We start from the raw sequence: 18,100 nt of genomic DNA, 5'->3' as shown, positions 1-18,100 counted from the left end.
GACAACATTCCAGACAACTCACTCGCACAGGTTTGTGCATACCGTATTTTTCGCCCTATGAGATGTACTTTTCCCCCTCCAAAAATGAAGGGGAAATGTGTGTGCGTCCTATGGGGCGAATGCAGGCTTCAGGAAGCTATCCGTTAGCCGTGGGAGACCCAGCTCTCCCACGGCTAGTGGAGAGCTTGCCTGCACCCAGAAGCTTGGGGCGCGCTGAGCTCCGCACGCCCCAAGCTTCAGGATTAGCGCAGCGGTCCGCTAGCCCTGGGAGAGCCGCGTGGCTCTCCCACGGCTAGCGGAGACCTTGCCGGCACCCAGAAGCTTGGGGCGCGCCGAGCTCCGCACGCCCCAAGCTTCGGGCTTAGCACAGCGCACCTGGGGGGGGGGATAAAAATTTTTTCCTTTATTTCCCCCCCAAAAAAAACTAGGTGCGTCCTATGGGCTGGTGCGTCCTATGGGGCGAAAAATACGGTATATTGTGGGGACAGGGAAGCCTTGGAAGAGCGGACCCGCCTGCTTCTTCCGCAAAGAGGAATATCAGTTTTCCTGTTTGTGCAAGCCCTCGCTTCCAGTGTTGCAGCGCTCGTGCCAGGAAAAAACCTCATGCGCCAAGGTTTCTGTGCAAGTGAGCTGGCAGGAAGACGGGGTCGCATCTCCCATGCCTTCCTCATCACTGGGATGGAGAACGCTCTCAAAAAACATACAAACAAACCCAGAGGCTTGGGATATTTTTCGAGAAAGTTCAAAGAAAGGAGGCATATGGCAGAGGGGTGGGAAGAATCGCCATTCCGGTTTGGAAGGCCCAGGCACCCTGACGCAAGCAAAAGCGGACTCAGAACACAGCAAAGACTGGTAACAAAGAGACGCCCGACGGGACCAAAATATGGACAGTGGTGGCCAAGAAGCTTAGATTGCTTCTTATTTGCAGAGCTAAATAGGATCGTTAATGCTAATAGCCTAAAGAACAGCCTGAGAAAAACCTTTTACCTGACCATATCTACAAAGGCTGCCCAATCACCTAGAAGCATCCATTTAGGAATGCCCACAAGCCAGCAGGGCCCTTCGATGTGCTACCTTAAAAAAGGTAAAGGACCCCCGACAGTTAAGTCCAGTTGCAGACGACTCTGGGGTTGCGGCGCTCATCTTGCTTTACAGGCCGAGGGAGCCGGCGTTTGTCCGCAAACAGTTTTTGCAGGTCATGTGGCCAGCATGACTAAGCTGCTTCTGGCGAAAGCAGAGCAGCGCACGGAAACGCCGTTTACCTTCCCGCCGCAGCGGTACCTATTCATCTACTTGCACTTTTTGGCGTGCTTTCGAACTGCTAGGTTGGCAGGAGCTGGGACAGAGCAACGGGAGCTCACCCCGCCGCGGGGATTCGAACTGTCGACCTTATGATCGGCAAGCCCAAGAGGCTCAGTGGTTTAGGCCACAGCGCCACCCGCATCCCCGGTACCTTAAACGTCATGCCAAAAGGCTTGTGGATGTAAAAGCTGTCTCTCTGTGCAGCAGCGGAGCTTTGAAACGTTAAGGGAGGGGAAAGGCTAAAAATTCACAGCTCTGCACTTCCTCACACGTTCGAGAATCACTTGCTCCTGCAAAGCCGCAGGTCCATGCAAACTTGGAGCCTTCTGCATGCAAAGCACCGTCTCTATGTCACAGAGCTGATCTCTGTGCTTACTGCTGAAGCATTTGTGCTCTGGGGGAACACTGAGGCCTACAACTTCCCCACCCTAAACGAAAGCCCCTTTTAAGCTGTGGCCAACCACCAAATTGCCAGGGAGCAGAAAGGTGTCCCTTTCATGCCTGCCCTCGCCAGGTACGTCCAAATCTTCCCTCCTGTGGAAGGCATGCGTGCTCCTCCATACATTCAAAGAGGCTGGGTGTCTTCCTTGGAACCACCCTACACTCGCCAGAGCTTCTGGATAAGCCTGTAAGGTAAGAGGCTGGTGCATGGGGTGGTACTGGTTAGCCCAACCGCTGAAAGCTTGCAGCTAAGAAGGAATGCCCTTTTCTCCTCCCTCCTAATCCCTTTTGCGTCTTTTAGGCTGCAAATCTGAAAGCGAGGCCAGTATTTGTGGACAGCCGAAGAGTGGGATAAAAATGATTTCAATAAGCAAGGGTGAATATCCCAAGGCACTTGTCTCATCTTTGCAACAGGAGAGAAAGGAAGTAGGTGCATTCAACCAATTTTGTCATGAATAGGGAGATTTCACCCCACTCTTTTAAAAAAAACAACAACAAAGTACCTAACCCTATTCTAATTATTATTTTTTTGGCCAAAGCTGCATTGTGCCTTGTTTTTATGTGGGATGCCTCCACCCACCACAATTCCATTGTACAACACCCCCCCCCCAAAAAAAAAGGAAGAGGGGGAAATGCTCTCTTCAAACACAGCTGAAGGTCCTTGCCCCCGAATTTCTCCCAAGAGAAGCCACCCCCTTTGCACGTGAACGCTGCCCAATCGTGGTACTACAAATTAATTAAGCCAACACCCCAGGGCAGCGGGGTGGTTTCAACAAGACTGGCAGCTGTGTGAACTAGAGAAACCTTCAGGGGAGGGGCAAATGTCTCTTCTTCTCCCTGCTCCCCAAAGAGGTGACACCCCTGCAAGGAAAAAAAGGTTACTGTTCCCCCACCCCGCCCCCCTTCCATCCACACAAGAGATCACAAGCAAGAGGATTTGGTGTAAATAGGCTCCACCTACCTAAGGTAACTCACTTCTCAGCCTGACCATAAGTGTGTAAACAAAGAATTGGCCCGAAGCCTGAAGGGTCTTGAGAATAGGTACCCAGGCCTGGCAAGAAATGGAGGAGACCAGGGTGACTAAACCCCCAAGAGAGCCCTGTACAAAACCTACAATTCTCTCGGAAAAGGGGGGGCGGAGGAGACTTACCCAAAAGGCAGCGCTTCGGGGTCACCCTAGCTGAAAAGAACAACGCTGGTCCGCAACAAGGGCGTAGTTATGGGCCAGGACTGTCCCGGCCATGTCTATATACACACACACACACACCCCACTGGCGGGATCTTAAAAACAGCTAGGCAGCTTTAACGGGATAAAACATGCATAACAGGGGGAGCTGGAGAAAGGCACATATATGTAAGCAAGGACTCTTCGGAAGTCGTAACTACGGAAGCATCACATTTGGACACGGAACGATGGGCTGTGGATTGCGGCTCTCTGTGCCTGGTAACATGCATTTCAAGGAATCCTGCCCTATCTTGAGAACTAAGGGTTTCTGGAGGGAGCGTTTCTCGGAACACGCTGAGGATTTAACACCCTAGCTTTATTGTCTTTCAATTTCCCTACATTTCTCTTTCACCTATTTTCTCTCTCAGTGAACATTCGAAGCAGCACATTGATTGGAAACAGGCTGCAAAAAACTCCTGAGACACATTATTTCGGAATGCAAAGGAAATAACCCGAAGCTATTAGGATAGAACAGAAGGGGTCACAGCATTTTGGGGGGGAAAAGAACAAAAAGGCTTATTTTAAATATCGACAGCTCCCTTCTTACGTCACTGAATCTCAGCCTAATCCTGGTCATTGAAAACCAAAAGTTGAGGAAGCCCTGGGAATTGAGGGCTTGTGCAAGGATGCAGGCTGCAATGTAGGGTGAGGTTTGGGGGGGAATACAGTGGTACCTCGCAAGACGAATGCCTCGCAAGACGAAAAACGCGCAAGATGAAAGAGTTTTCCGTTTTTTGAGTCGTTCTGCAAGACGAATTTCCCTATGGGTTTGCTTCGCAAGACGAAACGTCTTGCGAGTTTGTTTCCTTTTTCTTAAAGCCGCTAAGCCGTTAATAGCCATGCTTCGCAAGATGAAAAAACCGCAAGACGAAGAGACTCGCGGAACGGATTAATTTCGTCTTGCGAGGCACCACTGTAGGCTACTGAAAACCAGCTACTGGGGACGGCAGGAGGGGAGCGTGCTAGGGTTTTGGCTACTGTGAGAATAGGTTGCTGGCTACTGGGCCACTGGCCTGATCCAGAACAGACACTTCTTATGTTCTTCCTCCAAACAGTCCCCCTCAAGACCCTGTCAAAGAGCCATCTCCCTCTTTACGGGTCTGACTAAAAGAAGGTCACCTGGGACTGGCTCAGTATTTTGGGGTAGCCTGTTCCTTTCCTTGATACTGGGACGAAAATCTTTCCGTGTAAATGGTTAACTGGAAGCCCTTTTCGCTGTCCTGACAAGAAAATAGGTGATGAGGCAAAACTTCCATCCGACAAGCACATGCCGCCGCGTGCAGATAATTTCAACAAGGTGCTTCCCGGCAGTGTTCAGATTAACAAAGCTTTCTGACACATAGAGATCAAGATGCTTTTATCCTCCCTTCTTGATGGCTTCTCAAGGTTTCGCTTCAAACACTCGCAGGCATCCTGCTCCCTCCCTCCAAGCCCCAGTTAGAAGCCTTCTAAGTCATTTGACAAAAAAGGAAAAAAATCTTCAAATAGCTTTAGCACACAGGGCATTCCAAAGTCAAGAGCAGATTTTTTAAGCAGGAGGGGAACACAGGAAGCTTGTAGGATTTTATGTATTTCTGAAGCGCTAACTTGAAGGGTCTGTGGTGAGCAACCCCGATTTCGGGGAAGGTGTTAAAAGAGCCTCTTCTAGACCACTCAGACTAAACATGGAATTTTCTACACAGCTCCAATACTGGGCTCAACGGATTCTGTACTGATACAGATGATCTGCGCTCAGAAAGCCTGCTGGGAGGGGGGGGGAGGCGATTTTAGAGGTCTCACAACCTCCTCCTGCAGCCGCCCAAGATTTGGCTACTGAAAGCCTGGAAGTGGGCATCTTCTTGTGCCAACAATCTTACAGGAAAGGTGTGTATTCTACAAAGGAGGAAGGAGGAGGAGGAGAAGGAGGAGAACAAGAAGATGACAACAACAACATCCCTTTGGGGCAGCAGCAAATTAAGAGTACATGGTATGAGAGAGGGGTCTCTTCATAAACTCTGGAACTGTGGCATTGGGAAAGGAAGTTATTTGGGATCACATGGACAGAGGGCTTAGATCACCTGGTGTCCACTGATCAGGATTCTACATGTAACTGATTAAGTTGAGATGCAGAAGAGACCTTGTGTCTCGAGCAAGACAGGCGTAAGATTGCCATTCTTCCTTTGAGAGTTTGGCCCTGATGTTTCAAAGACAGGTTCGAATGGTACAAGTCCTCAACAAGTTACAGAGCAAAATGCGCTCAGCTGGAAGGCATAAAGACTTCTTTCATCAGACTGCGGAATCCTGGAAATTCAGAAGCTCTGGAGCCAAGAGGGCAAGATTAAGAATCCCTGAATCTCCTCCAATATTGAAATCTGATAAGACTTTGGTGCAAGAAAATGAGGGTTTAAAGTTTCCTGACTACGTACTGAGAATAACATTTGGGTGGTGCTGAAACAGAGTCCTACTGAAATTTGAAAAAAGACCTTCTTATAACTAGAAATTGTACAAAATCTTAGTTTGGTGTGGGAAACTGCATATTCCTGCAAATCTCAAGGTGTAGGAGAAGAGACCCAATTTTTGCAGCTGCAATATCCATAAGGTGCAACTTAAGCCTGCAAATTCGACTACCCTTAACTTGTTTGAACTTTACGTAGATGCAAAAATGACAAGTCAGACAACCTTTTCAGAGTCCCGCTCAAGGCTTAGAAGTCAGGGACTAGTTGCTAAAAGACAAAAAAGGGCCTACTTACATCATATGCCAGAAATTCGTGCAGATTCATAGCCCCCTCCCCTCTACTTCTCAGGGTAACAGCAATGTCAAGACAGCTGAAATTCAAGTGGTTGTTATCAGACTTTCAGTTCATCCTACCCTCCCTCTCGTGGATTGGCACCATGTTCACATGACGCAGCCCTGTCGGATCTCAAGGGCCAGCTCTCACATCGCAAGGATGATCGCCGCAAGCCTAAACCCTCCAGAGGCTAATCTATGACAAGGAAGCAGGCAGGGCTCCCCCCTCCCACTTTTAAAAAAGGCAGAAACAAGAAGACAACCAGAACGGATGCTTTGGATACCCTTTGCAAGCAAAACCCCAATCCTGTTCTCTAGCGGAGCTATCGGTGAACGAAACAAAGGGGACGGGGAGGAGAAGGGAAGCAGGCAGAGCCGGAAGAGGAGCCACGCAGACCCCCAAGGCCGTCACTTACCAAACTGACTATAGGGGAAATCTGGCTGGGCGGTTGGTGGCTTGCTCATGTCCTGAGTTGGCTGAGATGGCGGTGGCGGAGGGGGGAAAGCGAGTGGTGTTGCCCCAGGAGTTGCAGGTGGCGGAGGGACGCCTGGAGGAGCAAACTGCTCTGGTGGAGGTGGCGGGGCACCGTATCCAAAACCTGAGGAGGAGGCCGGGGGGGGGGGCGGCAGCGGGGAAGGAAGAAGAAAGAGAAGTCACGGAGGAAGCCCCGAGCCGACACCTTACCTGCTCAACTCAAGGCTAGGAAAGGAAACGGGCCTCAGGGACCTTTCCTCCTCTAATTATTCCTCACCCGCCAACCGGGGACCAGGAGGGAAAATTCAAATGGAATCAGCGCTGGGAAGAGGGCAGAGCAGCCTTCCCCCAACCCTGGGGCTCTCCGGATTTTCTGGGCTGTATCGGCCAGGGTCAGAGCATCACAGCCTTCTGAGACTTCGCGCACTGGCTGGTATTGTGCCAATGACACGCTCCTGGCTTGATCTGCCTTACAGGGCGGTTGTGACAATAATAGACAGCAGGACGGGCGATGAGAGGTGGGGTATACACACACACGACGTAGGGCCCCCACCCCGAGCTGTGCCGCAAAGTGGCCGGGAATACTCACTGAAGGGCGGAGGGGTTCCATATCCCTGCGGGAAGCCCTGCGGGGGAGCAAATCCTCCTGGAGGGGTCGAGACGATGTACGAGGTAAAAGGCGGCGGTGGCGGTGGAGCTCCTCTACCTGGAGGAGGGGGGCCGTACCCACCTGGGGAAGGGGAGGAGCAGCCAGTGAGGAGGAGGAGCTTGAGAAGACAGGGGGATGTTACAACGCCCCAAGTCGGCTCCATCAAGCTGGGAGCGACCTATGAGTCTTGGGGGAGTCTTTAAAACCCACTGCACCAACATCAAGTAGCTTACTTGACATAGGCGTTTTCCACCCAGGAAGTACAGCATTTAAGTGGTTCCCTCCACCCCCAGGCCCACAACACGTTGCTTAATTGGGTTAAAGGTAAAGGGACCCCTGACCATTAGGTCCAGTCGTGACCGACTCTGGGGTTGCGGCGCTCATCTCGCTTTACTGGCCAAGGGAGCCGGCGTACAGCTTCCAGGTCATGTGGCCAGCAGGACTAAGCCGCTTCTGGCGAACCAGAGCAGTGCACGGAAATGCCGTTTACCTTCCCGCTGGAGTGGTACCTATTTATCTACTTGCACTTTGACGTGCTTTCGAACTGCTAGGTTGGCAGGAGCTGGGACCGAGCAACGGGAGCTCACCCCGTCATTGCGGGGATTCGAACCGCTGACCTTCTGATCGGCAAGTCCTAGGCTCTGTGGTTTAACCCACAGCGCCACCCGCGTCCCCTCTTAATTGGGTTACTGATTAGGTCCAGTCGTGACTGACTCTGGGGTTGCTCGCTCATCTCGTTCAAGAGGCCGGGAGCTGGCGCTTGTCCGAAGACAGCTTCCGGGTCACGTGGCCAGCGTGACTAAGCCGCAGCTGGTGAGCCAGCGCAGCACACGGAAACGCCGTTTACCTTCCCGCCGGAGTAGTACCTATTTATCTACTTGCACTTTGACGTGCTTTTGAACTGCTAGGTTGGCAGGAGCAGGGACCGAGCAACGGGAGCTCACCCCGTCATTGCGGGGATTCGAACCGCCGACCTTTCGATCAGCAAGTCCTAGACTCTGTGGTTTAACCCACAGCGCCACCCACGATCCCAACTTAAATGAGTACCTATCCAATTAAGATGTGGCATCAAGCTCTCGTCGAAAGCGAGGCACAGCAGTCTTAACAAACTGCCTATTCCTGCCCCCTCCTCCAGCTGCTTAGGAGGTTAAAAATCCTAAATGCACAAACAGGCAGCTGAAATGATTTTCCTCGGGTCACACTCTTCAGCTTTCGCTGTTAACGGGGCTGTCGAGGGCTACTGCCTACATGAAGTAGTGGCTTGTTTCAAACAATCATTTGGTAGCCCGCCCCACTTCTGAACGGGGCAGAGCCCAGCTCTTCCAAGCCAACCAAGGGGCTAGGACGGTGGAGAAATAATATAAGAGCACAGCTTTGATCCAGCTGTTCCCACAGTTCACAGAAAGCCAGCTTTCAAAAAAAGAGAGAGGACATTTTGCGTTGCTGTACTGGGAAAATGAAGGCTTAGGGGACCAGGCCTTTAAAAGGCAGGGCTTCTTTTTGGCAAATGGAAAAAGCTAGTTCACTTTACCCTCTTCCCTCTTCCTCTCATTCACAGCACCCAATCTTTTCAGGTTGCCAACGTGCAACAAATGACTAACATGAGTTAATGCGAGCTAGCTACATTTGTGGCTGCTTTCGTTTATTATTAGTATAGTCACACCTTGGGTTCTCTGACAGAATGCATTCCGGGAGTCTGTTCCAGTCCCGGAACCGTTCGAAACCCAAGGTGCGGCTTCCGATTGGCTGCAGGAGTGTCCTGCAGCCAATCGGAAGCCGCGCCGGACCTTCTGATTCCAAAAATCGTTCAAAAACCGGAACACTCACTTCTGGGTTTTGATCCTTTGGGAGCCGATTTGTTTGGGAGCCAAGGCGTTTGAGATGCAAGGTACGACTGTAGGAATACCCTGCCCCCCTGACTTGCTTGCCCCCTTTCCCCCTCCTTGACACTTGAATTAAGGCAGAGGGTCATACGGAATTAAAGCCAAGGGTCAACAAAGATGAAACAAATCCCTTTCCCTCGCCTGAGCTCTCCTTGCTTATCCCACCCACCCAGGAACCCTGGGGATTCTTGCTTAAGGGGCTTCAAGATGCTTGCAAATTTGCAGTTCAGAGTTCTTGGGAGGATAACTGCAGAAGGATTAAGCCGATGAAAAAATTCTGGGATGCGTGCAACAAAACTCTACTCAGTGTAGAACCACTGAAACTAACGGGCTTAAGTTCATTCCCTTTCAACGGGTCTACTCCAAGCACGACAGCCCTTTGACTTGCTTTAATTAGGCTTAGGATATTCAATATACAAGGCCTTCGACAACTGTGCCATACTTACCGAGTGCTTGTCCCGCTGGTACCCACATCCCTAAAGTTGCGGGGGAGGGGGGAGAAGAGGAAGAGGGCAGGGAAGGGAGAAAGAAAACACACACAAGACCGGTCAAGATACCAATGTCTGTTTGACCAGAACAGCGCTCAGTCGTTTTACAACCTCATCATTTCAGAACTGTGGGGATGTCGAGAAGCGAAGCCTAGCGGGAGAGTTGTTTGGGGCTGTTCTGAAACACAGCATTTGAAAAACAGCGCCTGAGATGTGGCCGCAGACTCTTCTAAGCTACAGAGGCCTGCATACAGTGGTGCATCGCAAGACGAAAAGAATCCGTTCTGTGATTCTCTTCGTCTAGCGGTTTTTTCGTCTTGCGAAGCAAGCCCATTGACGGATTAGCGGATTAGCGGCTTATAGCGGCTTATCTGCTGATCGGATCAGCTGATAAGCGGCTTAGCGGCTTAGAAAAGAGGGGGGGGGAAACCCAGCAGGAACTCGCAAGACATTGTCGTCTTGCGAAGCAAGCCCATAAGAAATTCGTTTTGCGAAGCACCTCCAAAACGGAAACCTCTTTCGTCTAGCGAGTTTTCCGTCTTGCGAGGCATTCGTCTTGCGGGGCACCACTGTATCACTTCCGCGCAGGCAGCATCTGCCGCAAGCTCCAGCTGAACGAGGGCTGGAGGCAGGGCTTCCAAGAGGCAGAGGATTCTTGACCCCTCTGTCTCAAATGGGCTGGCAAGGTGCAGGGGCGCTTCAAAACAGCCTGGATCGTGCCTGTTTCAAAGTTATTTCAGCATGGAACTTGATGGGGGGGGGGGAGGAATCCCCTTTCCAATCACCTACCATATTTTTCGCTCCATAGGACGCACCTTGTTTTAGAGGGGGAGAACAAGGGAAAGAAAATCCTCCCCCTCTCTGCGCAGCACCCCTTCAGCGAAGCGGCAGGAGAAACGGAGCCCCTTCCATTTCTCCTCCCGCTTAGCTGAAGGGGCGCTGCGCCTTAGCTGAAGGGGCACCTATCCATCAGCGAAAGGAACCGGAAGCCTGGAGAGTGAGAGGGGTCGGTGCGCACCGACCCCTCTCCCTCTCCAGGCTTCAGCGAAAGCAACGCAAAGCCTCCGGAGCATGGCGGGAGCGCTCCCTCTGCGCTTCAGATTGCTATCGCTGAAGCCAAGGAGCCTGCATTCGCTCCATAGGAGGCACACACATTTCCCCTTACATTTTAGGAGGGGAAAAGTGAGTCTTATAGAGCAAAAAATACGGTATTTGCAGGGACAGCCAGTATCGGCCCGGAGGAGCTTGTTCGCGTACAGAGGAATGAAGGCCAAGCCTGATTTGGCCCAGGACCATCCCGCAACCTGCCGAGGTCCCGAAGCGGCAAAGTGGTACCTTGAGGTCCGTATCCTTGCTGCCAGGTAGGTGGGGGCTGCCCTGCCCAGCCGTTGGCAGCGCTTGGCATGATCCGGCTTCCCCACTGGCTCGTGCCCGTCGGCCCTGGCGTCTGGCTCTTGCTATCCCGAGGCTCGGCCCGCTTCACCTCCACCTAGACAAAGAGAGCGAGGCGCTCAGGGAGGGGAGGCTGCCGGTTAGCTCGCCGCCGCTGCCCCCCCCCGCACTCTGCCCGTCTTCACACACACCCTTAAGTTTAACACTTAAAAAAGCAAAAGCTCATATCTTAGCACCTTATGACTTACAGCTAAGAACTTAATCAAAGAATTACAAGCTTTTTTCCTTTTTTTTTAAAGGCCGCTAGTTTAGAGAGAAAAAAACACAAGTGTTTCTCGGGTACAATGGGTAGTTCAAGAGGAAGCCGGTCCGAAAGTCTCCGCTCCGTAAAGCGGTTAAGGATAAAAGGTGTCCCCGAGCGTGGTTTTTCTCTTCCGTTATGTCTGCTGGTCGGCTTGCTCACGTAACAAGCAGGCAGCGACGTCTTCTCGGCAAGACTTTCGGTCTCCGCACACAGCTCTGGTGCTTGGCTTCGCAGGTAAGACGAATTAAGTTTGCTAGCAAGGTTGAGGGGAACATCACGGAAGAAAGGTACAAAGGCTTTAAGCCAGACCTCTTTTTTGGTTTGTTTTTTTTTGGCAGAGTGGCGATGAGGAAAGTGTTGTAATTTGTGGCCAAACATGCCACACAGCTAAATTGCAATTTCGGCTTTGTTCATACCTGAGAAACACACATTCAGTTTCCAGTTGTTGTTGTTTTTTAAAAAAAGAAATTCCTATTTATAAACTTATTTCTTTTATTATTATTTAGAAGTCTAATGGAAGATAGAGACTTACCTTCCCCAGGCTAACGCTTAAAGAACCTCAATTAACTCAAACAATGTCAGAAGGAATGGATGTGATAAGAGAACCTTACATTACATCTAACAAAAAAGTAAACAAACATGCAGGTAATAAAAAATGGACAGTTGAGTCAATAAGAAGCAAAACCTTCATACTGTGTTAAGTCAGAGGAAAAGCGCTTTTGTTCTGTAAATAAGGTGGATGTGTGTGTGTGTCACACATAAAGTGAATGCACCCCAGTGCTTTCATGGACTGCTTAATACAAACTTCCTGTCCAAGATAAACTTCACAGCCGGTTTTAAATCCAAATATGAAGCTAATTTTGAAATTTGGCATGGGGTGGCAGAAGATAAACTCTGAATTATTAAGCGAAGCTGAGCAATGGGGTCATGAAAGGGAGAGAGAATAAACCCCCGTTTTAAACTTGTGCTAATGTCGGGACGCAGCTAAAAATTTGGACATGCTCAGCCACGCTTTAATAACTCGAGGATCTTTGCCTTCAAAGAGCCAAGGATGCGGTTTGAGGGCCAAAGCCGCAGAAACCTTACTAAAGCTGAGCACGCCTTCTCTGCGGTCGCTGCCTGGATGGGCGACCACCTGGGAGCCCGGCGTACCTTTCCTGAGCTCCCTGGAGGAAAGCCCGGATATAAACGCCACGAAGCGAAATGTATGAAATGTGTGCGCTTCAGATTAACTCTGCTTCTGCAAGGCTGCACAAGTCAGCGCAGATAACAGGCCTCCCAATGTCCCTGAAACATCCCTCCTCTCTTTTTTGTCGACCCAAACCCTGCACTGGGAGGGTGCTGGAAACAAGCAATTTCCCACCCCTATGCCCCAAGTCCCAAACCTTGAGACAGTTTGGTTGCTCATTAAATATGGCAAAGGGGTCGGGGGGGGGAGAATAAGTTTCTGTAATCATTTTCAAAGGGCAGAAGAGAAAGAAGGCAGCGCGGCTTTGCCGACGCTGCTGTTTCAGGGGTTTATCGGGGAGCAGCAGCGCTGAGAAAAGTTCAAAAGCCGCTGTTAAAGATGGGATAGAATTACCAAAATGACTGGAAACTTGCACTCTTCCTGGTCGACAAAAACGTATTTGGGACCCAAACATCGATGGCTCAAAGCCTGCCTTTTCTCCAGCCACTGGCTGAGTAACATGGCATTTATATCGCTGCAATCTCTTCATCTTTGCCATATTGAGATTTTGGCTTCAGCTTTGTGCAAAGACAAAGATGAGCAGGGACTCTTTTGCGGTGAGGGAGGGATGGAGAGCATGGATTTTGAAACCGACTCATATCAGCCAGTTCTCTCCTGGGTTCCCAAAACTGGTGCTACAGAATTTGATTAGCAGCTGGCGAAACGCGTGAAGCAGTAGCTCCAGCTCCAACTGAGAAGATTTCAGCAATATTTTAAAACTGCGTAACTATTTCTGCATTAGCTAGGATATCCTGGCAGGACTTTCTGGATAGCAGAGAAATACTGAGCTTTCAGAAGATGCAATCAACTTCTCATTGTGAATTGCAAAGCTTGAGAACTGGGAGAGCGTTGGGCGTTTTAAAACCCAGGAGTCTATCATCAAATGTCTGCGGTTTCAACCCAAATTGGAGAGCCACTTTCTCCTTTATCAGAAGCTGGGACAATTTAGAGGCTCAGGCCGCTCTCTGAAACTTAAGCCACTCCTTCCCGACTCGCCTGCTCACGTGAAGCTACGCTGAGAGCCAAGGGACTTAAAAGCAGAGTGAGTTAAGGAAGCAGAGTCGGTTCACCCAGAAGTCTCTCGGGAGCGCTGACAACACAGTATGAAGATGACAACAACCAAAAGGTCACTTAACTGCATCGTGGTTAAAAACGCTATTATAGGTAAAAAGAATATGTGGATTCGTATCGAAGTCTCACAGTAAGTGACCCATTTTTTTTTCCTCCCCGGTTTGAACCATTCCTTCACGATGCTTCGGTCCATGTTTTGTTCAAATCTCGCCTTTCAAAGGCTGCTGTCCGCCCCTCCCCTCCCGTCCTCCCCAGCTGGAATATGGAATTAAAGGCACACACATCTGAAGGAGTGGTAATGGGAAGCTGAGCCTTTGGCAACGTAGAGATTTCACTGGCGTTGCAAAAAATAAAATAAAAATCACCTTCTACAACAGCCCTGCTGCTCCTGACCGACTTCTACCGGCTTGTTACCATCGTACCTCCTTAACACCTTCCAGGAGAACATCTAAAGCAAAACCTCAACGCTGCTTGCCTTAGTTCGCTTGAACGCAGCCAAACGCCACGACAAAATCGCAAGTGGGGTCCTCAGCTATTATTTTAACCCGAGCCGCCCACAAATGGCCCTCAAATGCCCGTCTGCAGTTTTCCAAATTTCCAGGCCTGCACTGCACAAATGGAGAGACCCCCGCTAACCAGCCCCTATGGAGGAGTGTTGTATGGAGATGAACAAGCTAGCCTGGTTGGGCACAACCACCTCAGGTCGATAAATGACTGCTTATTGGGCAGAGATCAAGTGCAGTCCTTCCTCCTCCTATTGACAGTTCACTGCCAGGCTTACGCAGCTCAGACTTCCAGAAAACCAGTGGTTTAGCCAACCACGGGAGACTTGCATTAATGCATTCTTCCCCAAGCTGAGGCTGATGGGAGTTGTAGTAGAAAACCTCTGGAGGGTACCAGCTTAAGGAAAAATGTGTTAATGCTCAAAGATATGAGGTAGCAGGAGCATAGAAGCACAGCACCTGTTCTTGGTCTGCTAAGCGCTAATTTATTAGACCAAGATCATTACACTGCCTCTCAGGGGATTTTTTTCCATCTATCTTCTCTGCAATAAACTTTCATGGCCTAGAAATGCAGTCTGAAAGGTGCTGGGTTTAAACCTTCTCAGTGCCAAACTTTGGAAGAAGTTACTTCTTAATCTGTGGAAATGTGGAAAATTAAATTCTCTGTTCCAAGATGATGGAGACTCGTGCGATAAAAACAAGTCACTCGATGAAGCTTCACCTGTGAGGATTCTTCTCCTGTCACTCCTTGTGTGTGACCCCCTCAAACACTCCCCCCCCCAAGCTCCTCCTACCCGCCAGCCAAATTGCCAGTTGCTCCAAGGCTCAGCTTTGTCTTAAGGTAAAATAAAACTACAACTACACACTTTTTTGCCCATGATGTCGTGAAAATGCATGTTGACAGCCTGGTCCACTGATTGTTCGTCCTCGAAAGTAATAAATCCAAAACCTAGCCAACGACGAAGAGTGAATCAAGGTAGCAGGGTGTTGTGACACAAAACAGGATGATGAACAGTATTAGGGGCGAACCAAGGGTTCAAGCAAGGGTTTCAGGTGACTTTGGGGTGGGGCTTGGCGGGACGTCCCAATGGCAAGATCTTCCGGGGCCAAGGGGGGGGGGATGGAAAAACATTACAGCTCCCTGTTTATCGTCGCTGGAAATTTGGCTGACTGAGAATATATTACGGGCAGTACTTCCAGGGGGCAACTTCTTTGCCCTGCCAATTCATTCCATGAATAAATATCTGAGAAAATCCCAAACACGGTCCTACGCAGAGCACACTGCGTCCCCTTGGAAAACTACCAGTGGCCAAATCCAGGACCACTATTAGCTGACGCAACTGCAGCCTTTTGCAAAAGCGGCTTTCTAAAAAATGAATTTGGGGTGGGAAATGGTGTTGGGGGCATTTAATCGTTTCCCCCCTGAAACCCAAGATTTCCCCCTTGGTTTAATTTTCGCTTTGCAGCTAGTGCTGACAGCAGCCATTTATTGCTCTAAAGCGTTCAACAGAAAAAAATAAATAAAGCTACAGTCTCTGTAACAGTTATTGTCTCTCTAAGCTTATCCAACATGGTTGGGTAAGCCCATGGAGCCTTATCGTAGAAAAGGTTCATACTTAAAAAAGACACAAAGATACAGGCCAAGATAGATGGCAGCAGGTCAATATTCTGCTGTCAGCAACAAGAGCAGGGGCGGGGGGCGGAATCAAATTAAAAATAAATGGATTGTGGGGGACTTTTAAGAGCATCTCCAACACGTAAGAGTATAAAGGAAGCCAGGTCCACGATGCAGCAGCCTCTACAAAGAGTGGCTCTTTCGCTTGTCTGCAGGCAGATGGAAGTCTTGGCAGGACAGAAGTGGAAAGATGGGTGTTTCTGCACCCGAGAGATTCAGAAACGTCCACTATTTAAAATGGGGGGAGGACGTTATCAGGGACAGCTACTGATCGCCTACACGGAAGAAAAATGTGCTCTTTTGCTCTTCGCTCAAGGTTAGGACCATAAAGAAGGCTGATTGATGCTTTTGAATTCTGGTGCTGGAGGAGACTCTTAAGAGTCCCATGGACTGCAAGAAGATCAAACCTCTCCATTCTGAAGGAAATCAGCCCTGAGTGCTCACTGGAAGGTCAGATCCTGAAGCTGAGGCTCCAAGACTTTGGCCACCTCATGAGAAGACTCCCTGGAAAAGACCCTGATGTTGGGAAAGATGGAGGGCGCAAGGAGAAGGGGACGACAGAGGACGAGATGGTTGGATAGTGTTCTCGAAGCTACCAGCATGAGTTTGACTAAACTGCGGGAGGCAGTGGAAGACAGAAGTGCCTGGCGTGCTCTGGTCCAGGGGGTCACGAAGAGGCGGACACGACTAAACGACTAAACAACAACAAGGTTAGGAAGGAAGATGATAGGCAAGCAAGGAGATTCGAAGAAAGGAAGACTGCAAACACCAGAAGGGAAAACTAAGCAAAAATTTGAGTTTCCCAGAAGCGGAGATCTGCAATTGAGGCAGACCCAGATAAGAGGCGAGGGGGTCACGGGCGTTGGCAGGGGTCTTTTGTGAATAAGAAAGACAGCAAGGAAAGGGCGGATGGAAAACGAAAAAGTTGTCAAGGAGGCAAGCGCTAAAAGAGGCTGTTGGATCAGATTTCCCTTGAAGTCCAGGGAGCTTTGCCGAAGAGCAAAATAGGTGCGAAAGGCCTAAGAAGACAGAAACACAAGGAGCTTTGAGAAGGGGAAAGCCGAAGGTTTAAGAACTCGTTGCAAGGGGGAAAGTTTGGCATTCTGGGGTGGGAGAAAATAGATGGGTGCACCCACCTCTGATATTAAAGGTTGGGGATCAGCTCGGCTGGGTTGGTTTTTTTTTTGAAATTGTGAACTCTTCCTCCCTTAAGAGGGGAGATTGCTACGTTCCAGGACTAGATGAGTAGCCGGCTGCATTCTGAGCCCCAAGCCGCAGTTTGGCTGATCGCTGCAGCGCTCTCAAATTCACCTCAACGAGCTTTGAGAGCTGATCTGCAAGGGAGGAAAGCACCTCAAGGCCAAACACCCCACGTGACCCGCTGCATCACACTGTCATTCAGGAATTTCTCTGTGAGCCCAGAGACTCAAACAACCAAAAAAACAACAACGCAAGAGTTTTTGGACTGGTACAAATTTTGCGTTGTGCAGATGTGTAGAATTAGCTGAACGCTGCATGCAATTCAAAGGTGCTCTTAATTTTCAGTAGCAGGCAAGCTAAAAAAAAGTAATGACCGTGACGTGTTTCTGTGGTGTAGTGGTTAAGAGCAGTGGACTCGTAATCTGGTGAACTGGGTTCGATTCCCCGCTCCTCCACATGCAGCTGCTGGGTGACCTTGGGCCAGTCACACTTCTCTGAAGTCTCTCAGCCCCACTCACCTCACAGAGTGTTTGTTGTGGGGGAGGAAGGGAAAGGAGATTGTTAGCTGCTTTGAGACTCCTTCGGGTAGCGATAAAGCGGGATATCAAATCCAAACTCTTCTTCTTTTTGACTTTAAGTGTTACCTCAAGTGTTCAGTCACACTGTCAACCCTGCCTTAGTATAAAGCTTTGCTTTGCTCCTGGCTTTATCGTGAAGCCATTTTCCAAGACAAGATTGCAACAAGAGTCGTAGGACTTCAAAGCGTAACATTTACAAAGCTGCTTTTCGTAAGTAAGCAGCATAACAGACCCCGACCCAAAAAGTGAACCAAATTCCTCTATAAGACATCTGCATCCTTCCCATCAGTGGTCCTCTCAAAATCTATAACTTGGTGCTAAGTTGGAAAACTGGTAGGATGCGGTGGAGGCAGGGGGAACCAGTTTATATCACAGCTCAGTCATGAAATCACTAGCTGGCTGAAAGGAAACAAGAGGAACTACCGACCTTGAACGAGTGGAGGATGAAACTTATGGACTATGCAGAATTGGATAAAATGACTGGAAAAATTAGATACCAGAAAGATCACAAATTCATCGAGGACTGGGGAAAGTTTACGGAATATCTGAAAACTATATGTGATGAACACACAACGCTAGTGGGTTTTAAAGAGACTTTGTGATAATATAAGGTATATTGCAAGACAGAATTAGAGTTGGAAGGTTAATATTAAATCGGCAATATTATATAGAAAATGCGGGAAGATAAGAAAAATGGATGATTGAGGGAGGTGCTGGTGGAAGTTCAAAAATTGTTAATTTGCAATCATGGTTGTAACAAATACTTGCAAAAGGAAAACTTAATAAAAATTTATATATATAAAAAAGAAAGGAAGCCAATTAGTATTCAAGCGCACATTCCCCTTCTGTAAAATGGGAATAAGGGGTGGGTGCCCAGTATACGAGTCAAGCTGCCTAACAGCCATACGAATGACTGAGC

The 18,100-nt window shown here is 49.3% G+C and overlaps 2 protein-coding genes across 10 annotated transcripts in view; one reads left to right on the top strand and one right to left on the bottom strand.

Moving 5' to 3' along the window:
- The window catches only part of GAMT (guanidinoacetate N-methyltransferase), a 194,053-nt gene that overhangs the window by 134,943 nt on the left and 41,010 nt on the right, over positions 1–18,100 (top strand). The window lies entirely within an intron of this gene.
- Positions 1–18,100, bottom strand: part of DAZAP1 (DAZ associated protein 1) — a 52,989-nt gene that overhangs the window by 2,564 nt on the left and 32,325 nt on the right. For 2 of the 7 annotated variants that reach the window (XM_082206567.1, XM_082206568.1), the window contains exons 7-11: positions 14,595–14,677; positions 10,566–10,719; positions 9,189–9,218; positions 6,800–6,940; positions 6,152–6,334 (exon numbers count right to left, since the gene is read on the bottom strand). In XM_082206567.1, coding sequence (XP_082062693.1) covers positions 6,152–6,334; positions 6,800–6,940; positions 9,189–9,218; positions 10,566–10,719; positions 14,595–14,677 — 591 coding nt within the window. Of the gene's footprint in view, positions 1–2,704; positions 2,795–5,697; positions 5,774–6,151; positions 6,335–6,799; positions 6,941–9,188; positions 9,219–10,565; positions 10,720–14,594; positions 14,678–18,100 lie in introns of those variants that run through there. The other 5 variants (XR_014215175.1, XR_014215174.1, XM_082206569.1 and 2 more) reach the window with 5 other exon arrangements.

Source organism: Podarcis vaucheri (assembly GCF_965113315.1).
Source record: "Podarcis vaucheri genome assembly, chromosome: 18".
Lineage (NCBI taxonomy): Eukaryota > Metazoa > Chordata > Lepidosauria > Squamata > Lacertidae > Podarcis > Podarcis vaucheri.
Note: the sequence above shows the minus strand (reverse complement) of the source record. Positions and strands in the feature narration are given on the sequence as shown.